Raw genomic sequence first — 20,885 nt, 5'->3', positions numbered from 1 at the left:
TCGATAGCACATAATTAGGCCATTCCATGTCTTATTTCAATATCGTGATCTTTATTTTTGAAAATATTGAACTTTTTTTTCATTCTGACGCTTCGAAATGTGTGAAGTTAGCAGCCTAGGACTGGTGCGATTTTTTCAGTCGTCAACAACTTCACTTCCTCAGTCATAATAAATTGAAATTTATAGCGACATTATTGTCTTCAAGTAATAAAGATAATTCGCACGTCTGTGTGCGTCTTCACTTCTCTTAAACAGGTAATATTATGTACAGAATAAATCATTTTGGTCGCTCAACAGACTTAAACGAATGAAAATAATTTACATCTACGTATATTAGAATTAATCGTAATCCATTGGACATCATACCATCACGAAGCTAGATTATCTTATAAACTTATTCTCTTATAATATCTCATCTGTGCAGTATGACCATGTCGATGATAAGTGTTGCAAACAAACAATAAAATCATTTTGAAATTATATTTCACTTAATAACAGTTCAACAGTGCAACTAAGAATACGGTGGGAAATTGTTTTCAGGAAATTAAGTGACATTCGTTATTCCTTATTAACAAAGGGCGTCACATCCAAGGATTTCCATCAAAGGCACAAAGTCATATCCAGTAAACCCCCTCTTATGGGATCAACAATAACTTGCAAAATGATGTGACGTAATCGTATACGCACTGTTAACTTGATATGATGTCACGGCATTGATCACGCTTACATATACAAAATGTACGTTCTACAAGATAAGAAAATTAAGCATTCTATTATATAGCGTACATCAAAACGTACTTTTAAACATTTTATTTATTTTTCACATATTCTAAATGAAATATGCAAAAAGATGTACAAACTATAATCATGAAATTACGAGATAGATATTACCCCGAAGGTTAACATTTTTAATAATGTTTGGATCAGGGTTAGCATATAAAGAAATGATTTTTCATTTCTTGCCTTATACCCTTTTCATCCGCATTCAAATATAGTCTGGATGCAGTGATATATTTGGTAATTTCACTATGTTTATGAAATCATCAGTGTAAGACTTTTGTAATATATTGACTCCCTAATGGCACAGCTATATCTATATTTAGCTCCATACTATTGGTTAGCTAGCTGATAAGTCCCGCCTAAATTCACTTGGCATCACCTCTCTGTAGTATCATTAGTAAAAAGATTTAGAAACCGAACAACTGCGTTGTTAAATCACTCTACCCGTTTTTTATGGGTTATTTTTTTGTTTTTGTTTTTTCAGATTACATTTTCTTGTATTATATTGTTGAATATTTAAGATATTAAGCTGATATTCTCAACATTCATGTACGATAGCCTGACAAGGGGTGTAGCTAGCATAACGTGCTTATGTGCGTAACATTTTTCGAGAAAAATGAAAACAAGTAGAGATTTTGATGCTAAAGCATCAAGTCGCCGGATAGAAATATGATTGTATTATCATAAATAAAAGAAAATATCAGTTTAATGGTTCGAGTATAAAGAAAAGAGGAACAATAAGTTGAGTAATGTTTATTCTTAAACACGTTTTCATTTACTTCCCACAATTATATCTTTCTTGCTGAGAGTTTTATGCAATAAATTTATGTTATGTTATAATAAAACATCATATTTGGAGCAAACTTGCTTAGCAATTTTGTCAAGAAACTGTTATCATTATTAAATAAGCAAGTATTGTTTGGCAATATTTACCCGAGACTCAATAATTTACGGGAGCAGTTTCGTTTGCTTACATAACTTATTATGATTAATGTTAACGATTTTATTGTAAGTATAATTACATGTATAATTATATCAATTAATACTGCTCGATGGCCTAGTGGTAAGTATGACGAAGTTGTAACCTACATGTAGTAGGCGCAAGTTCGAATCTCGGACAAATCCTGTGTGTAATTTTCATAAATTGATTTTTATTATATCTTTTAACTTTATGAAACATAAGGTGATAAATCGTGTGTTTCATTTCTAGCACTTTTTTATTTCATAATTTTGATAAACGGTCAAGTTTTGCAAAATACAAAAAGTATTATAAAAGAAAACATAAAAAATCACTTTATCCATGTTTACAAAAGATCAAATAGTTAGTTATATTCAAGTGTTATTTTAATCAAAAATATTTTTTTAAAGTGAAATAATGTGATAATTGCACATATGAATCAAAGAATAGAAAAACACCTTATCTGAAAACGACAATAAAGAAGATAAGATAATTGAAATGATAGAACTTAAAGTACTGAGTTTTAAGTCATTGACAAAAAAGTGAAATCCCCTTTTTAAATTATTTTTATTAAATTTAAGATCAATTTAGTTCAATTCAATTCAATTCAATATTTTAGGTCTAATTTAGTATATCATAAGTATCAAAATAATTTTGGTATAATATTTGGGAGTGAAACGTCTTGGTGTGAACCGTCTTGGTGTGAACCGTCTCAATAGTGAAACGTCTGTCTACCCAAATTATTACCGATCATCGAATATTTGCAAAGTGACTATGAAAATATATATGCTTAATTATTGCATAAAACAATGCAATTCTACTGTAAAAGTAGTGTCTGCATAAAAAAAGTATTCTTATGCACTATCGAAAAAATATATTATTTAGCTGAAATCAATATTCCTGTCGTTACATACGATAAAGTTAACGTTTGATTGCCTTTCAGTGCAATAAACTATCAAAACAAAGATAGTTTATTAGTTTTCTCTGTGTACTCAATACGATTCCGGCCCCTACTGTCATACCGAGATTTTTCATACAAAATTACTTTGATCTGCACTTTATCAGCTGCTTACCTGTATGTCAGTCTTATCAGCCATTTGTTACTATTAATAGATTTTATAACAATAACATACAACGTGTAGTCACGTGATTCTTGGAGAAACTGTTTATAATAAATAAGATAAAAAAAATAGAATAGGTCTCATAAGATACAAACAACCAGATAATTTAAAAGTGTCATTTCAAATATCATGCATGATTTATTTATCATAAAATAGCAACGCTTGACACTTTAAAAAAAGTAAAAGCATCCCTAAATTGAATGACTGGTCCATAGGGATGCGTCATTTATTCATTTTATAAAAATTGTAATGTTGCTTTTTACGATGTCAATATTTGAATATTTCATTTCATTGAGCAACATTATTGTATGTTTGAATTTTTGAGATTACTGAAAACAATTGTAGTCTTTAATTGTTCAGTAATTGTTATGCTTTTATTTACAGAAATTAATGCCTTCTCCTACCATAGGTATAATATTAAACTGTTACAAATATAGTCGCCGGTTTCTACCGGCGACTAATTATATACATATGTAGTGAAATTATCAGCAAAACAATTGTAGAAGCATACACGCGGCTTCATTATATGGATTTAACGGATGCGGCAACCATGGAGCAAATGGCTATTGTTCTTAAGCTCAGATTTTATGTTCATTTATATGTTCGTTTAAACATATGCATTGTATATCTCTTCACGTTTCAACACTTTTATAGACCTAAAATAAACATCAACTTCATGATAACATATCCATACAAAATAACTCACATGACGTCGCTTATTCTCCATTTCAACCACATTTTCTGCACTAAGATTAAGACTACCTCCTATGTTATTGGAACACATGGTGTATAAATGAGACTTGGTGCGTCAATGAGAAGAAAAGGAAACTTTTATAATACTGCACGTTTGTAACGTCATTTTTCATTGGATAATCGTGACGTTTATCTTATATGTTATTTTGGTTTTGGAGTGATATATGTGGATATATTACCTGCTAAGATTTTATATCACCCGAGCCGTTAGGCGAGGGTGATATTTTATCTTGACAGGTAATATATCCACATATATCACTCCAAAACCAAAATAATAATTTTATTACCCTTCCCCTGCCGAGTTTAGACGATTTTTTAAAAAATCATTGCCGTTTCAGATGAAACGTCGAAATAAGATTCCCTTTAGGGTACCTCTTCATCACAACATGACGTCACATAAATACATGACGTATTTTTCCCGTACCTAACGAAAGTAGACAAGAGAAAAGGAGTAGTCTATTGAAAGCACTTTTTTGTAAATTAATATCAAGCTTTTACAAGGTCATATTTGTTTTCAATACTGATGGGAATATGTATCATTACTCTATTTTGGTAAATATTTATCATTTGACAGTTAAAAAGTGCTTGTAAATCAGAATTTACACCGCGTAAAATCGAACCGTACGCGCATCACCTCAGCGCATGTTGTTTACAACGTTGGGTACCCAACGGGGAAATTTAGTGTGTATATTACCCGTCTGGCTCGGTAATATCAATTTCTTTCAGGTGATCAATATCCAATCAAAAAGGCGGAAAAAATCTGGAAGGGTAATAAAGTTATATATACACGGCTGCTGTCGATTCATGAAGAAATCTTACTTGTTTTCTCTAAAAATGATGCTTGACGGCTCGGGTTATATTTGCAAATAGCCGTTTATATAGGGCCATATAACCTGTCAACGATCTTTATAACTAATATTATACGCGGATGTGGACGCTGGAAGACACGGCGCGAGTCTTCACTGGTGCAGACTTCATCCACTCTAGAATCTGTATTGCAGTATATATACCGACAGAGCTTTATCAAATTGTAAACAGCTGTCTGCACTTGCTTCTAGCAATGCAAGTTTCTAGAGCGAGCGCTGAACACTTGTTAAGCTTCTGCTTATCGTTCGTTAAGCAACACGAAAATTTTTCTTGTGCTCAACATTGACCACTGGTGGCTCTGATTAAGTACCAATGATGCATTTCTGACCGTTTTCATGCTTGTAAATTCTTAGTTTTCTTAATGCTGTTGCTTACTTCACAAATTTCGAAGCGTCAGAATAAAAAAGTTTATCTTAAAAAAAAGAAAAAAAACTTTCAAAGTTCAATTTATTTAAAAATAGAATAAGATCATGATATTAAAATAAGGTGTGGAATGGTCTAAGTATGTGATATCGATTCATTTCCGACGGGTTTCATGTTTGTACTATCCTAAGGTTTCTTTAGGCTACTATGCTGCCAGGCTGTTAGGCTGCTAAATTCACAATTCCGAAGCGTCAGAATGAAAAGTTCATTACTTTAAAAAATAAAGATCACGATATTGAAATAAGACATGGAATGGCCTATAAGTATGTGGTATCAATTCATTTCCGACGGTTTTCATGTTTTTACAATCCTTAATTTTCTTTAGGCTGCCAGGCTGCTGGGCTGCTAACTTCACATATTTCGAAGCGTCAGAAAAAAAATAAAGTTTAATATTTTAAAAAATATAGATCACGATATTAAAATAAGACGTGAAATCGTCTAAGTATATGCTACTGACTCATTTCCGACGGTTTTTATGTTTTTACTATCCTTAGTTTTCTTAGGTTGTTAGGCTGCTAGGCTACTAATTTCGAGCGTCAGAATGAAAAAAAGATGTTAAGATGTTAGGCTGCCAACTTCAGGCTGTTAGGTTGCCAGATTCAGGCTGTTAGGCTGCCAACTTCACGAACGTCAGTTATATTACTATGTTTACAATATTTTGGCAATATTCCGTCCTTTACTTTTTTGCATCTCTTTTCTTAGGTTGATAAATCTTTAGAAAGACAAAATTACACCATTGTTAAGAAACATATTTTTATGTTGCCAGGCAGTAAGCCCAAATATTCTGGAAATTTGTCAAGAAGGTTGTTTTGATGTCTTCTAGGTCAAGTTTGAATATGGGTCGTCTCAGGTCAAAAACTAGGTCACAGGTGCTAAAAATAGAAAAGTAAAAAAATCCAAATATTCTGTTAATTTGTCAGGAAGGTTATTCTGGTGATTTTTAGGTCAATTTTGAAGATGGGTCATCTCCAGTCATAAACTAGGTCACAGGAGCTAAAATATAAAAATTCTGTTAACATTCTAGTACCTACAGTTTTGATTGAAATATTCTGGAAATTCGTCAACTAGGTTACTTTGATGATTTCTAAGTCTAGTTCGAAGATGGGTCTTCTCCGGTTAAAAACAAGGTCACAGGAGCTATAAATAGAAACAGCTTGTTAACACTCTAGTGCCTGCAGTTTTGATCCAAATTTCCTGGAAATCATTCAGAAAGGTTGTTTCTATTGATTTCTAGGGCAAGTTCGAATATAGGTCATCTCCGGTCAAAAACCAGGTCACAGGAGCTAAAAATAGAAAAAAGCTTGTTAACACTCTAGTGGCTGCAGTTTTGATCCAAAAATTCTGGAAATTTGTCAAGAAGATTGTTTTGATGATTTCTAGGTCAAGTTTAAAGATAGGTCATCTCCGGTCAAAAACTAGGTCACAGGAGCTAAAAATAGAAAATCTTGTTAACACTCTAGTGGCTGCAGTTTTGATCCAAATATTCTGGAAATCGGTCAGGAAAGTTGTTTTGATGTCTTCTAGGTCAAGTTTGAATATGGATTGTCTCAGATCAAAAACTAGGTCACATTGCCCCAAAGATGGAAAGGCCTTTTTTAATACACTAGAGACCACATTTGTGACACAATTTTCATCAAACTTGGCCAGGATGCTTGTCTAAGATATTGCTTGGATGCGGTTGATGGGTCAGGGAAGCGATCGAGGGCCATCATGGTCCTCTTGTTTATATTTTGTAGGGTGATAACTTGCATGGTCTTCTTCCTTTGGATTGAGTTAGGGACAGTTGGGTCAAGGTCACCAGTGCTAAATATAGTCTCTTTTTCACTTTTGCCTTTATAGCCTTTATTTATGGACAGATGTCTTTCATATTTAATTGGAAGATAACTTGCATGTTATTCTTCCTTTCAATTTAATTAGTGGTCGGTTGGTCAAGGTCAAAAACACCAATTACAGATTTCTACACTCTTGCTAAAGCAGTCTTTATTTCTTGACTGATATTTTTCATATTTGAAAAGAGCATAACTTGTATCCTGGGATTGAGTAAGGTATTAGTTGAGTCATAGTCACCAGTTCTAAAATGGGGGCATATAGTGTTACCACGTTCCGTCATTCCGTCCTTCTATCATCAGTTTCTGTTCATTATCTTGGGAACGGTTGTGCATGTACACATTCAATTAAACTTTTACATAAGTAGATATCATAGGAAAATGCAGGTCAAGGTTGAATTTGGTCAAGATGCTATGATTTTTGGCAAAAATATGCCCTTGGTGAAATTTTCAGCTTCCGTTCACTATGTACCCACCGGTAAAATTTATTCAACTCAAATTTTACAGATGGATACTTGAAAGGAATGCACAGGTCAAATTCAAATTTAGACATGGTTTGTTGATTCTTTCCCGAGTTATTCCCCTTTACCTTTAAAAAAATGAAATTTTCTGTTTCCGTTCATTGTCTCCCCGACAGTTGTACATATTCTATTCAAATTTATTATATAGATATGTCATAGGAATACGCTTGTCAAGTTTGAATTAAGTCATGGTTCGATGACTTTGGCAAAAGTTATCTCTCTTGAACGTTGGAAATAAATTGAAACTTTCATTTTCCGCACTCTTACTTTTGTGGAAATGAATGTAGTCATTATCACGGCTACAAATATGCAATATGCAAAAGGTTAACACTGAATACTTATAAGGCCTTGAACTTTGTATAAAATGGTTTAACATTGAATTGTTGAAGGGCTTTGAACTTAGAATGAAAAAGAAAAGTTTATGCAAACAAATTTTGAACTAAATATTATTATAGAATTAGAAATTTTGGCTGCATTTGGGGCATCCGTGACGACATATTTCTAGTAACACTTTTGTCCATATAGCCTTTATTTATTGACAGATGCATTTCATATTTAGTAGGAATAAATCTTGCATTGTTTTTGGATTGAGTAAGAGGTCAATCAAGGGTGCCAAAAAATAGATTTTTATACATTGGCTTACATAGCTTTTATTTATAGCCTGAAGTTTTTCATATTTAAAAGTCCAGTGCCGGGAGTCACAAAGTCAATGTCACATGTAATAACAATATATTTTTTAAACCTTTTATTAAGCCTGGGTTGCTTGGTTCAAGGTAAAGTCTTGCAGTTACATGTAAAGATACTAACATTTGATAAAGTTGAATATTTTTCAACTTCATGACAAGCCATAACAATGACTTGCCAACTTATATTTTTCACAATTACAAAACGCCATGAATCTGTCAAGTTATATATGTTCGTGAAGTTGGCAGTATAGCAGCCTGAAGTTGGCACCCTAACAGCCTGAAGTTGGCAGCCTAGCAGCCTAAAGAAAACTAAGAATAGTTCAATCATGAAAATGGTCAGAAATACATCAGTAGCACTTCCTTAGATCATTCCACGCCTTTTTCAATATCGTGATCTTTATTTTATAAGATGTTGAACTTTATCTTAACATTTTTTATCATTCTGACGCTTCGAAATTTGTGAAGTTTAGCCTTAAGATAACTTAGGATAGTACAAACATGAAACCCGTCGGAAATTAATCGGAAGCACATACTTAGACCATTCCATGTCTTATTTGCAATATCGCGATCTTTAATTTTTAAAATATTGACTTTTATTTTTGTTTTCATTCTGACGCTTCGAAATTTGTGAATTTGTTGTCTAGGTAATTGCTTGGATGAGTTCGATTGGTCAGGTGATCGTCATGGGAACGAGATAATTATGTGGTTCGCACAAGATACTATATCCACGAGTTACTAAATCGTGCGCACGAGATAATTTAGTGATGCGCACGAGATGCTATGTCGTGGCCAAGAGTTACTAAATCAATCGCACGAGATATTTAAGTGATGCGCACGAAATACTATGTCGTGGCCACACTGCAGCTCCTACTCAACCTGTCTGTCACAGTGCCATATATAAAAGTTATTGACTGGACAATGATTTAACATTTAGCATAATTGTCACCTGCCCCAATGCCCTTAAAATTATTAGATGTCATCTACTGATCAGGTGCAATGTACATACTATGTTATATAAACCATGGCATATTCATTTTCTTCTCAAGTTATTCATTACTATTATTATTATTATTATTATTATTATTATTATTATTATTATTATTATTATTATTATATACCAAATTTCTTAAGCACTTTATTCATGTACATTACACCTTTAAAAGAACTACTGTATACAGTATAACCAAATAAATGATACAATATTTTAAAAAAAAATTAAAAGCATCAATATTGCTCAAGTCACAAATTCAATTCAAATGTAGTTTAAAAAGTTACAAAGACCCACATAAAATATAAAATACAGTTAAGACTTAGGAATTTGTTAAAAAGCGACACTGGTACAAAAAAAAATCAGTCCAAATAAAACCTCCTAAATAAGTGAGTTCTAAGTGCTCTCTTAAACACTGGTAGAGATTTACAGCTTTTAAGTGTTCTAGGAAAGGCATTCCAGATTTTAGAGTTACTACGCGGCGGCACAACCAGTGTTAAATAAATATTCTGGGACCTAAGTTGTCTGGATGGGATATAAATGTCTAGCATGTTTCCTATGTAAGTAGGTGCCTGACCGTGAAGCGCCTTAATTACATTTGTAAGGAGTTTGTACTCGACTCTGATATGCACAGGAAGCCAATGTAGTTCCTTTAACACATGGGTTATGTGCGCAGTTACGCGGTGTCCTGGTAATAACACGAGCAGCCGTACTTTGTGAACATTTTAGAGTTTGTTGAGAACGTATTTAGGAGATCCACATAGCAACGAATTACAGTAATCTAGTCTTTGATGTCACTAGCGAGTTTATTCAGGGTTCTCTGGTTCTATCAACAGTCCAGTATTCCGAATTTGACCTTATTTGTCAAATTTCTAAGCCATTGAACGAGAAACTGATTCACATGTTGTTTTATGTCTAAATGAAGTTTTAGTCGGCACCAAGGTTTCCAACTGTTTTTTGGTGGTTTTATTAAACAAATCAACCTACTCTTAAACCATAAGATCTTTCAACTTTATTCGTTTAGTACAAAAGACAATCCCTCCTGTTTTTTCCTTATTGGGTTTTGAGGAAAGTTTATTATTCATCCATAGTATGTGTTATTCAGGGCATGTTCAATTTGTCGCAAGGGTCTCATTGCCGTGAAATTGATTTCCTTTTGGTTTTAATGCTATGTACGACTTGCGAATTTTCGTCAGCGTAAAATATGTTTTAAGTTTAATGCTTCTGACAGATTGCGCCCCAACAGGTTTTGTGTACATGCGTGTAATTCTTCGGGCCAAGAATGGACCCTTGTGGCACAGAAAATGTCATAGGTACAGGTTTTGACAGTAATTGTTCACCATTGACGGCCGACAGTTCTTAGATTGACGTGCACAACAAAAATACACGAGTTCATTCCATTGCAAAGGTTTGCATACTATTGGCCCCGTGTTTGTTGGCAAATGAGGGTCCTATGGTCGAACCGTATCCAAAAGCAACCAGCCAATAAGTCCAACATTACCTAGAAGAGTAGCCTTCATTTCCCCTGAATCAAGAGAACACCGGATAATGTCCATTTCTTGATTTCTGTTGAAAGAAAACCTGCCTATACCAGGACGGTCTTTATGAAGTTTCATGTGCCAACCTACCCACCTAGATGGCTCCTTTCCCACCCAGTTCTGGAAATCGAACAAACTTTTTCGAGAACTCCTTTGAGACAAACGGGATAAACTTCGATACAGGGGCCGGTAGTTTTTCCCATAACATGTTATGAATCTAGCCCTGACTAAGTATACAATAATCTTTTGAAAATTTCCATATCAGAGATTACTGAAAAATTTGAAAAAAATTGTTTCTCCATTGAAAGACGTTCAGGGAAACATTGCCTGTTTGTTGGTGAGACTTGGGTCCTGGCGTATATCATTACGTTATGCCTTCAACCTTATCTACAAAAAAAGTCACTAAAGTATTGTACTAGAATGTTTGCAGGTTTACCAAGATGGCAGCAACAACATTTGTGTTTTACCGGTGTTGGACAATCGTAAAACCATTTTTATTTCGTTGTTGCCTGCGATGCATGATGGTAACGGGATGGTGCCAGATGCCGATTGGTAATGGGACGACACAATGATTCGAAAAACCCCAATTTGGTACCGGATGGTGAAAACACGATGGTTTACGATTGGTTGAAAATTAATCGGCAATTTGGTACCGATTGGTTTGAAAACGCGATGTAGCATCGCGTTTTCACTATCGTGCTATCGCGCCATCACGATTTCACCATCGTACCAGCGCGTTTTAATCATCGTACCATCGCGTTTTCACCATCGTACCATCGTGCATCGCGGGTACAGACTAAAGAAAACGGTTGTCCAAACGGAACACCGTAGTGTTTTCACCTATCAGGCAAGGATTTAACATGAAGTACCATGGTAACCTTGAACTATGACCTCAAACATCAATGTAGGCCATCTACTTGCGCATGGGCAATCCCTACCAAATAAAATAAACCCGGGATTAAACAGGCCGTTTGTATGTACATTCTGATCAATCCTATCACATGATGGTCCCCACAAAGGGCCATATAGTGCTGCAAATCAGCTTATTTTACTAGCCTATTTAGAGGGGTAGGTGGTCTATGTCAGCCAACAGCAAGTTTCATATAAAAAAAGCAAAAAGCAATCTGTTTTCTCCAATAAAGTTAAGCCTCTTCGTATAAAACGCTTTTAAATGACATCTTCCGTGCAAAATTGACTTGAAATACAAAAGTGGAACAAATATGAGCCAACATTAATATTCATGAATATTTAGGGATTTAGCGGGCCATCTTTGACGCCATCTTAGATTTCTAAGCTTCGCGTCGACACTTGAGCCAAATGACTACCATTCAGGAAACTACAGGCCTAGACGAACAATTTGGTATATAAAACTTTGCTGTTGGCTGACATAGACCACTTCGAGTTATATTACTCCCTATGGATTTGCAGCACTATCTAATTAGTAAAATTAAAGTCTGAGCTATGGGGCCTTTGATAGTAATTAGTTGATCTTCTAATATGATCTTAAAGATATGTGTCAAGTTTAATGTGAATGCCTTATAAATGTTGCATGAAAAACTTAAACCAATAACTTACAGTATCTCTTGCGCACCATTTAATTATCTCGTTCCTACGACTTAGTAACTCGCGGCAACGACATAGTATCTCGTGCGCACCACTTAATTATCTAGCTCCGACGACTTAGTAACTCGCGGCCACAATATATTCTCGTGCACACCACTTAATTATTCTCGTTCCAACGGAACTTAGTACTCGCGGCCACGAAATATTCTCGTGCACACCACTTAATTTATCTCGTTCCAAAACGACCTAGTAACTCTCGGCCACGACATAGTATCTCGTGCGCACCACTTAATTATCTTTCCTACGACTTAGTAATCGCGGACACCGACATAGTATCTCGTGCGCCACACTTAATTATCTCGCTCCGACGACTTAATAACATGCGCCACGACATAGTATCTCATGCGCACGACTCAGTATTTCGTGGCCACGACATAGTATTTCATGCCCACCACTTTATGATCTCGTGCGCACGACCTAGTAACTCGTGCCCACGCCATAGTATCTCGTGCGCACCACTTCCTTACCTCGTTCCCAAGACCTAATAACTTGTGCCCACGCCATAGTATCTCGTGCGCAACACTTACTTATCTCGTTCCCACGACTTAGTAAATCGTGGCCTCGACATAGTATCTCGTGCGCAAGAGATAAATAAAAAAACACATGTCATCTCTGTGCCGCCATAACTATGTTCTTCCTAGTACCTACGTATTTTAAAATATTTCAATTACATAGAGCCAACATTTCTTTTCCTATTCAACACTTGTAAAGAGTAATGTTCGATGAAATGTCATTTTTTTTTTACTTTTTTCCTGTAGCAACACATATATAGTAGATAACAAATATGCAAATATCTTTTCTGAAGGAATTTGTTTGAGGTTGGGTCTTATTTTTGGTTAAAATATGCCAAACTAAATTGTATTTACTCATAGTTATGAAAACATCAAGTACATGTATTGAATATAAGACAATTTGCACGAAGTTTAACGTGTACAATGTTTTAAAAAGTTCAAAATATTTTTTACCATTACTTTTTTTGTTTATTTTTTTGGGGGTTTATCATAATTTAAACCCAAGGGAATATAATAAAAGGAAAATATTTTTTAAAAAATGATCTTTTTGGGGATAAAAAAACAAACTAAATAGTTAATTTTTTAAAGGTGTACATATTTGGGGTTTTTTTTTGGTTTTGCCCCTTTACCCATTGAAAAAATTTTCGGTTTCCCAAACCAACTACTTTTTCGGGATAATTTCTTTTTCAGGTCTTTAGCTTTTTGGCAAATAAATTTTTTATCCGGGAAAATTAAATCTTTTTGTTATCTAAAATTATGGCATTTTAAAAACTTTGGGCAATTTAAATAAATTTTATTTTTCTTTTACCCAAATTTTTTATTTTGGAAATAACCAAAATTTTTTAATTTTAAAAACCATAAAATTTTTTTTGGCTTCCCTCCCGGGGATACTTTTAAATACGCACGGGTGTTTTTTCGAAAACAAATAAAATAATCAAAAATAAAATCAATAACTTTGGCGTAGATCGATCAAACAATTATTCGTGGCTACTAATTGGTTTCTTATAGTTTTTTATGCTTATGAATGTTACCTTTATTTGAATATGTCGTTAACCCAATTTTTTATACATAATCAAGAATTCAATTATTGAGAAAAGGGAGTTAAGGGCACTTATGATCAAATTAAAATAAAATTAATTGCTCCCGGGTAATTCAAAGAGAAGCCGTTGTTAGAGAGAATTGTTTTTTTTTTTGCTGTGACAGTCTCGAAAAAAAAAAAAAAAAAAGTCCGAGAAATCAATGCGAAGTCACGATGGTACAGTTGAAAATGACGCAATTGGTTACGAACGTGAAACAATGAATTGTCGTGTGGTGAAACAACGAAGGCTCAATGTTTAAAACCTAGGTTTTGGGTTGGCGGGGTTACATGGGAAAAAAATTTACAAATGGTGCGATATGAGGGAAACGGGTCATGGAGGGATGAAAACGATATTTTTTCCCCCCTTCCCGTTTGGGCTCTTTGATTTCAATCCCATCGGGGTTTTTGTTTTTCATTTTTTACGCATTTTTAATTTAAACCTTTTACCTTTTTGGGTAATACTTTCAGGGGCTTGTTTTTTGGCCCAAACCCAACCCCGGGGAAAACCCTTTTGAATTAAAGGAATACAATAATGGGGTGACCCGTTTTCGCATCTGGGGCCAAAATCTCCCCCCGGTTGGGGGTTTGGGAATTTTTTGGGGTTTCTTTACGGGGGAGAAAATTGGTTTTTCCGGGTCATAAAACCGCAAAAAGTAGTTTTCCCTTTAAAAGGTCTAAAATAAAAACCCACAAAAAAGGGCCCCCATTTCCCTGAGAAAGGGTTTTTAAATTTTGGTTTTCCTCAAAAGTTTTTTAATTTTTGGTAATATTTTTATACCCCGTTTCCAGGGGGAAAAATTTACCGTACATTTTTTCATCTGGGGCGGGTTTTTGGGGTTTGACATTTGGGAAGTATTTAAGTAAAATAAACTTTTTTTTAATTTTTGCTACTTTTAACGAAATTTTTTTTTTAAAATGGGGGAATTTTGGTTTTTTTTTAAACAACCCAATTTTCCCCAAAAATCATTTTTTGTTTTTTGGGGTACTTAAACCTATTTTAAAAGAAGAAAAAATTTATTCATTTAGTCTAAAAATCTCGGGGGGTAGGGGGAATTTTTCCTTTGGGTAGTTTCTGTGTTAAAATTTTCGGCCCTCGCTTCGTGTCTAAATCGGAATGTGGGCGTCTCGCCCGATTCTGAGTACCCCGATTTTCCATAATTTGGCATTACCCGGATTATTTTAGTAACTTGCTGCTGTAAGTGCCCGACAATTCTTGGGGAAAAATGACGATTTGTTATACATATATTTCTGATGAAACAAAATACGTGTGTAATGGTCTTCTTATTTTCTTCCATAGATCATTTAAGGGCCTCCGTGGCCGAGTGATTTCAAAAAAGCACTTGCCCCTAACCGCTGTAGGTTCGACACATACACGAGGCGTCGAACTATTCATGCGAGGATCCAGGTCAGGGTCCAAATGTGGAATACATATCCGCCCGCGACTCCACATCCGTGCGCACGTAATAAGCTATCGCGTAGCGCACGTAAATAGTATCGCGAGGCCACCGTAAAAGCTATCGTGTGCGCACGTAAATAAATAAGAAAATTGTATGTCCCCTTTATGCCACCGTAGTACTTCCATTGTTTTTGCTTAGATATTTCTAGTGCCATAAAAAATCATGATATAAACTTTAAGCATTGTAAAAAACGTGTCACAATTAATAACGATAAGAATAGACATGCTGCATATGTGTTTAGGTTTGGTGCTTACCACTTGTAGAAATTTTTCATTGTGACATGCAGCACAGGGTATTCTTTAATTTAATATATGACTTCCTATGCAGAGGCAGGAAGTTTTTGCTGTCCGGAATGATCTAAAAACAGGTATTATAACTACAGGAAAAACACAGAACAATGGCTGGCAGCCAGTATACAGATGACATAATTTATTACCTTTTTAAGAATTTTTTGGGTGATTGAGAGAAAAGGTGCTTCGAGTGTCCTTTCTATTGTGTGTCGAACACATCTGTCTCATTTCAAATTTGTCGCAAAATATGAATGTTTACGAACACATCGGTCACACTTCGTGAGAAAAATTAATGTGCTCCGAGACAAATGTGTCTCTTACAGAGCATCTTTGTCCATAAGGCGTGTAACTTCGAAATGAAATTGCTTTAAATATTACAAATGGAAACTGAAAGGTAGAGTTGGAGAATAAAAACTTTTTAAAGTCAATATTAATTAATTGGATCTTTCAACATTGACATAATACGCATTTTAAACAAATATTTTTAAAGGACCTAAATGAATCAGTGCCTATACTACATCTTAGGCTGATAAATATGATAACTTTTTGTTACAATAAAACATTTAAGCTGTTGTTGTTTGTATTGTCGTTATACGGATCATTTCAAAAACTATTATTTTTTCCTTGATTCTATCTCATGTCTCATGAAACAAAAAAATAACAAAAAAAAAAACTTGTTAAACATTTTTATTACAATAGTGACAGCCTGGCTATGTTTGTATTTCTAATAGTTAAATAACTGTTTTTAAAACGTTGTCTAGTGTTTAGACTTCGTGCAAATTTTTCTTATTCATTCAAATACCATGTTCTTGATGTTATTTTCATAACTATAAATACAGACGAATAGAAGTACAATTAGCTTAGCATATCCCCTAAAATCCCTTGTTTTGGCACATATCTAGCTATATTTTATATATAAGTCTCTGGCGACCCTTCGGTCAAAGACCTGCACTCGGCGTACACTCAAAATAAGCCGAGATACGCCCCTGACTATTTATTCAATCCTGCTGAATATTTGTTCATCATAAACAATATTTGTGTGCGATAAGAAAATAATTATTGTCTACTGGGATCCTACACATTACCGGACAAAATATGATGTTTTTTCGCTGTAACTTTTATTTAAAATAATAAAAAAGAATGGAATTTTACCCAAACAATTTTGGGCTCTAAATACACGTAAACATTACTTTATCAAACATGAAATTAAACATTTGACCGTAGAAATGTGTCTTTAAAGTAGGGCATTATAAGAAGGAAAAAATCGTGTAAACAACTAAATTTACCGGACATTGTGTTTAAAAAATTTTGAAGTCGTGAATTGAAATTAATCTTTAAATAATTAGTATACGGAATTCCGTTAAGGCCATCGTGGTTTTGTGCTGTCGCCCTATTGTCATTGGCCAAACATGTATAAATTTGATAATCTTTTATCATCTAGATCAAAGAAAACATTGTTGGCATTGTCTAAATTTTTGTATTTTGCAAATCAGAAACGTATTTCTTGATCACACATAACAATATAGACGACACATAGAAACTTAGGTTGTATGAAAATCTAGAATTGTTTATTTTTCTGACAAATATTTATATTCTCCGGAAAATTGTTTATATTATGCTGTAATCCTTTAACACTACATATAAAGTTTCAAGTTGATATATTAAATAAAGCAAGAGAGAAAATGCTAACATATATATAGCATATAACCATATATTAAATAGTCGTTGATCTATATACAGTATCACGACATAAATGGAAAATTTAATGTAAAGATAACAGGTTTTATTATTTATAACTCAAATTAAATATCAAGTATTCTAAACGTATTTATTATCTACCGTAACATAATCTGACATCTTTCTGTATATGTAATAATAATACTGACCGAAAGGCGATGGTTACGATGCCACGATGGTGAAAACGCGATTGCACGATGATGAAAACGCGATGGTACGATGGTGAAAACACGATGGTACGATGGTGAAAACGCGATGGTACGATGACGAAAACCCGATTGGTACGATGGTGAAAACACGATGGCACGATGGTACGATGATGAAAACGCGATGGTACGATGGTGAAAACACGATGGTACGATGGTGAAAACGCGATGGTATGATGGTGAAAACACGATGCTACGATGGTGAAAACGCGATGGTATAATACGATGGTGAAAACGGCGATTGCACGATGATGAAAACGCGATGGTACGATGGTGAAAACACGATGGCACGATGGTGAAAACGTGATGGAACGATGATGAAAGCACGCGTGGTACGATGGTGAAAGCGCGATGGCACGATGGTGAAAACGCGATGGAACGATGGTGAAAACACGATGGTACGATGGTGAAAACGCGATGGTACGATGGTGAAAACGCGATGGTACGATGGTGAAAACGCGATGGTACGATGGTGAAAACGCGATGGTACGATGGTGAAAACACGATGGTACGATGGTGAAAACGCGATTGTACGATGGTGAAGGCGCGATGGCACGATGATTGAAAACGCTATGGTACGATGGTGAAAACACGATGGCACGATGGTGAAAACGGCGATTGCACGACGAATGAAAACAAGATGGTACGATGATGAAAACGCTATGGTACGATGGTGAAAACACGATGGCACGATGGTGAAAACGCGATGCACGATGATGAAAACACGATGGTACGATGACGAAAACGCTATGGCACGATGGTAAAAACGCTATAACACGATGGTAAAAGCGCGATGGTACGATGGTGAAATCGCGATGGCACGATGATGAAAACGCGATGGTACGATGACGTAAAACACTATGGCACGATGATAATAAACAAGATGGTACGATGGTGAAAACGCGATGGTTCGATGGTGAAATCGCGATGGCACGAATGGTAAAAACCCGATGGTACGATGGAGAAAACACGATGGTGCGATGGTGAAAACGCTATGGCATGATGATGGCACGATGGTGAAAACGCGATGGCACGATGGTGAAATTTGCGATGGCACGATGGTGAAACGCGATGGTATGATTGTGACATCGCGATGACACGATGTTGAAAACCAGATGGTACGATGGTGAAAACACGATGGTGCGATGGTACGATGGTGAAAATCCGATGGTACGATGGTGAAAACACGATGGCGCGATGGTGCGATAGTAAGATGTTGAAAACGCGATGGTACGATGGTGAAATCACGAAGGTACGATCGTGACATCGCGTTTTCACCATCGTACCATCGTGCATCGCGGTAACAGACAAAATTAAAAATCACGACTGTCCATACGGAACACCGTAACAAACGGAACACCGTAACAAACAGACAATGTTGGTCTAACGTCATATCATATTACAAGTCTTGTAAGTCGTGTTTGTATTGAAATTACTTTACTTACCAGGTAGGCATCAGTGAAAACATATTATCTGGCTCTCTCTCATGGACAGTGCATACGATAAGTATAATTATGCAAATTTAAATGATTTACAAAACATCCGGAATATAATAATGTTCAATAATTGTACGTAATCTAAATAGGAAATGACCTGTGCTTAGGATTGATTTGGTAAGGTATCTGTAATGAGCGCTTTTTTGCGCGGAGCATCTCAATTGCTGCATGTACTTGTAAGATGTAAATTTCCCACCATTTAAATAACATTAATTATTAAGCATGCCAATATGCTCCCTATCTGGTGGATTAATTTGATTCTAGTTTCTTTACAAAAATGATCTTTGATGAGATTATTTATTTTCAATTAAAATCGACCTTGTACTAAACGGTTTAAATGGATATTAGTACAATTATCACATTTATTTGTCCTATCTTTTTTACAAATTTTGCTGTATAGGTTATATAAGTATTTTAAGATCTTAAATATGTAATCGATATGATATAGAAACTTTTGTTATTCATAAAGCGTCAATACTTAACATACAACGCGAAACAATGTAACGGAAATATCCGAATATAGCCGATTTATTACGTTTACTTGTTGACCGTCGCCAGTAACTACGACGTCGACCTCCTGGGGTTTTTAGTGGCGCGCTATATTGATAAGATTTGCTTCAAGTTTTATTATATTTACTACAGATACGTTATTTAAACGGGATTTTTATCTGTATTTATTTAAAGAATTCATTGATTTGTCGCGGCTGTATAAATCATTTGTAATTTAATTTTCAAAGAGGTATTTAAATCGAGGACTTATTTTTAAAAAAAAATGACCACCGTAGGTATCGAACCAGTGAAGATTGAGCGGGTAAACCCGATGAATATACCCAGCTACTCATACCAGTATCCTGCCTTCCAGAAGGTCCAGTTAGCGGCTGTGAAAGATGGACTTTTCCATCCTAGATTACCGTCGTTCCGACGAATGGACATGGATACCGCCGGCCACAAACTCCCCGACGAGCATTGTCGGACAACAACAACATGCGGTCCAGGTAACTATCTTTTTCTCGTTGTTTTCTAATCAACCCGATTTAAAGTATAATTTAGATATATGTTATGCAGTAAATAAGGAAACATAGGAAATGTTTGAATTATCAGAAGTGTGTAGGCCTATAGACCTATCTATGTCTGAATCAGCCTAGAAAGTCTATAAAAATATATTTCATTTCTAGTTTTTAAGAACAGAAGATTTTTTGTACGTATCTCTCTGTAAAAAACTGAATATCGATAATGATTTTTAATAATGAATTACAATTAAATGATTTTGTCTGATTTCTATATAACCATGTTGACACCCAACGCTATGCTGCCAATTATTTGCTTTTTTAACCTCAAAATTCATGTAAATTTGAATCTGTTGAAAATTAATTCATCTTTAAAAGATATTTTTTGCTGTGCCCATTTAGGAGAATCTCTTATTGTGTTAATATTTCAATAGCGTTTTCTCGTTCTTTTCATTACATATTTAATAGATTCTACTTGAAATTTTATTTCACCGCTTATACTATTCAATAAATGTGATTGCCGTTTCTAGTGTATTGACAGTTTTTGTTAAATCCGTACAATAACAATTCTTATTGCATTTACAATTGTACTTTTTACAGACATTTTATACGGCATTTAAGCGTATATATTGCTAAACGCTAATCCGATAGTAGATTAACAGCGACACAATGGCCGAGTCGTAATCAATATATGAATCGTGAACGCCGTAACAGAGATATGTTTGAAAAGCTCTTTACGTGGACCATTTACGATCAATGGTTCCTATAAGTAATGTGTTAAACTTATCAAACATTTATACGTTTGTAATCATTTTACCTATTGATTTGTACACACAATGTACACTTTAAAGTGTCCCGAGTGGTATAAACTATAAACTACAGTGTGTTTTTACTATTGCACATGTAGTGTGCATATGTATTTATATAAGGCTTTTTGAAGTTTACAATAAGCTACTTGTATTATATACTAAAATGCGATTATCTAGCTTGTATGTTGGTATTTTCAAAAATAAAGGGG

The 20,885-nt window shown here is 34.8% G+C and overlaps 1 protein-coding gene across 1 annotated transcript; it reads left to right on the top strand.

Moving 5' to 3' along the window:
• Positions 1 to 19,212: 19,212 nt before the first annotated feature.
• LOC132746177 (sperm microtubule inner protein 8-like) lies at positions 19,213 to 19,855 on the top strand (the record flags this gene model as incomplete). Its single annotated transcript, XM_060735255.1, is given in 1 exon segment — positions 19,213 to 19,855. A coding segment is annotated over 1 exon segment (223 nt), but the record flags the coding sequence as incomplete, so codon positions are not given.
• Positions 19,856 to 20,885: the final 1,030 nt, after the last annotated feature.

This window comes from Ruditapes philippinarum, unplaced genomic scaffold (assembly GCF_026571515.1).
Source record: "Ruditapes philippinarum isolate M1 unplaced genomic scaffold, ASM2657151v2 ctg1945_1_1_1_1, whole genome shotgun sequence".
Lineage (NCBI taxonomy): Eukaryota > Metazoa > Mollusca > Bivalvia > Venerida > Veneridae > Ruditapes > Ruditapes philippinarum.
The sequence above is the reverse complement of the archived record's forward strand: the minus strand, read 5'-3'. Positions and strand labels throughout refer to the sequence as shown.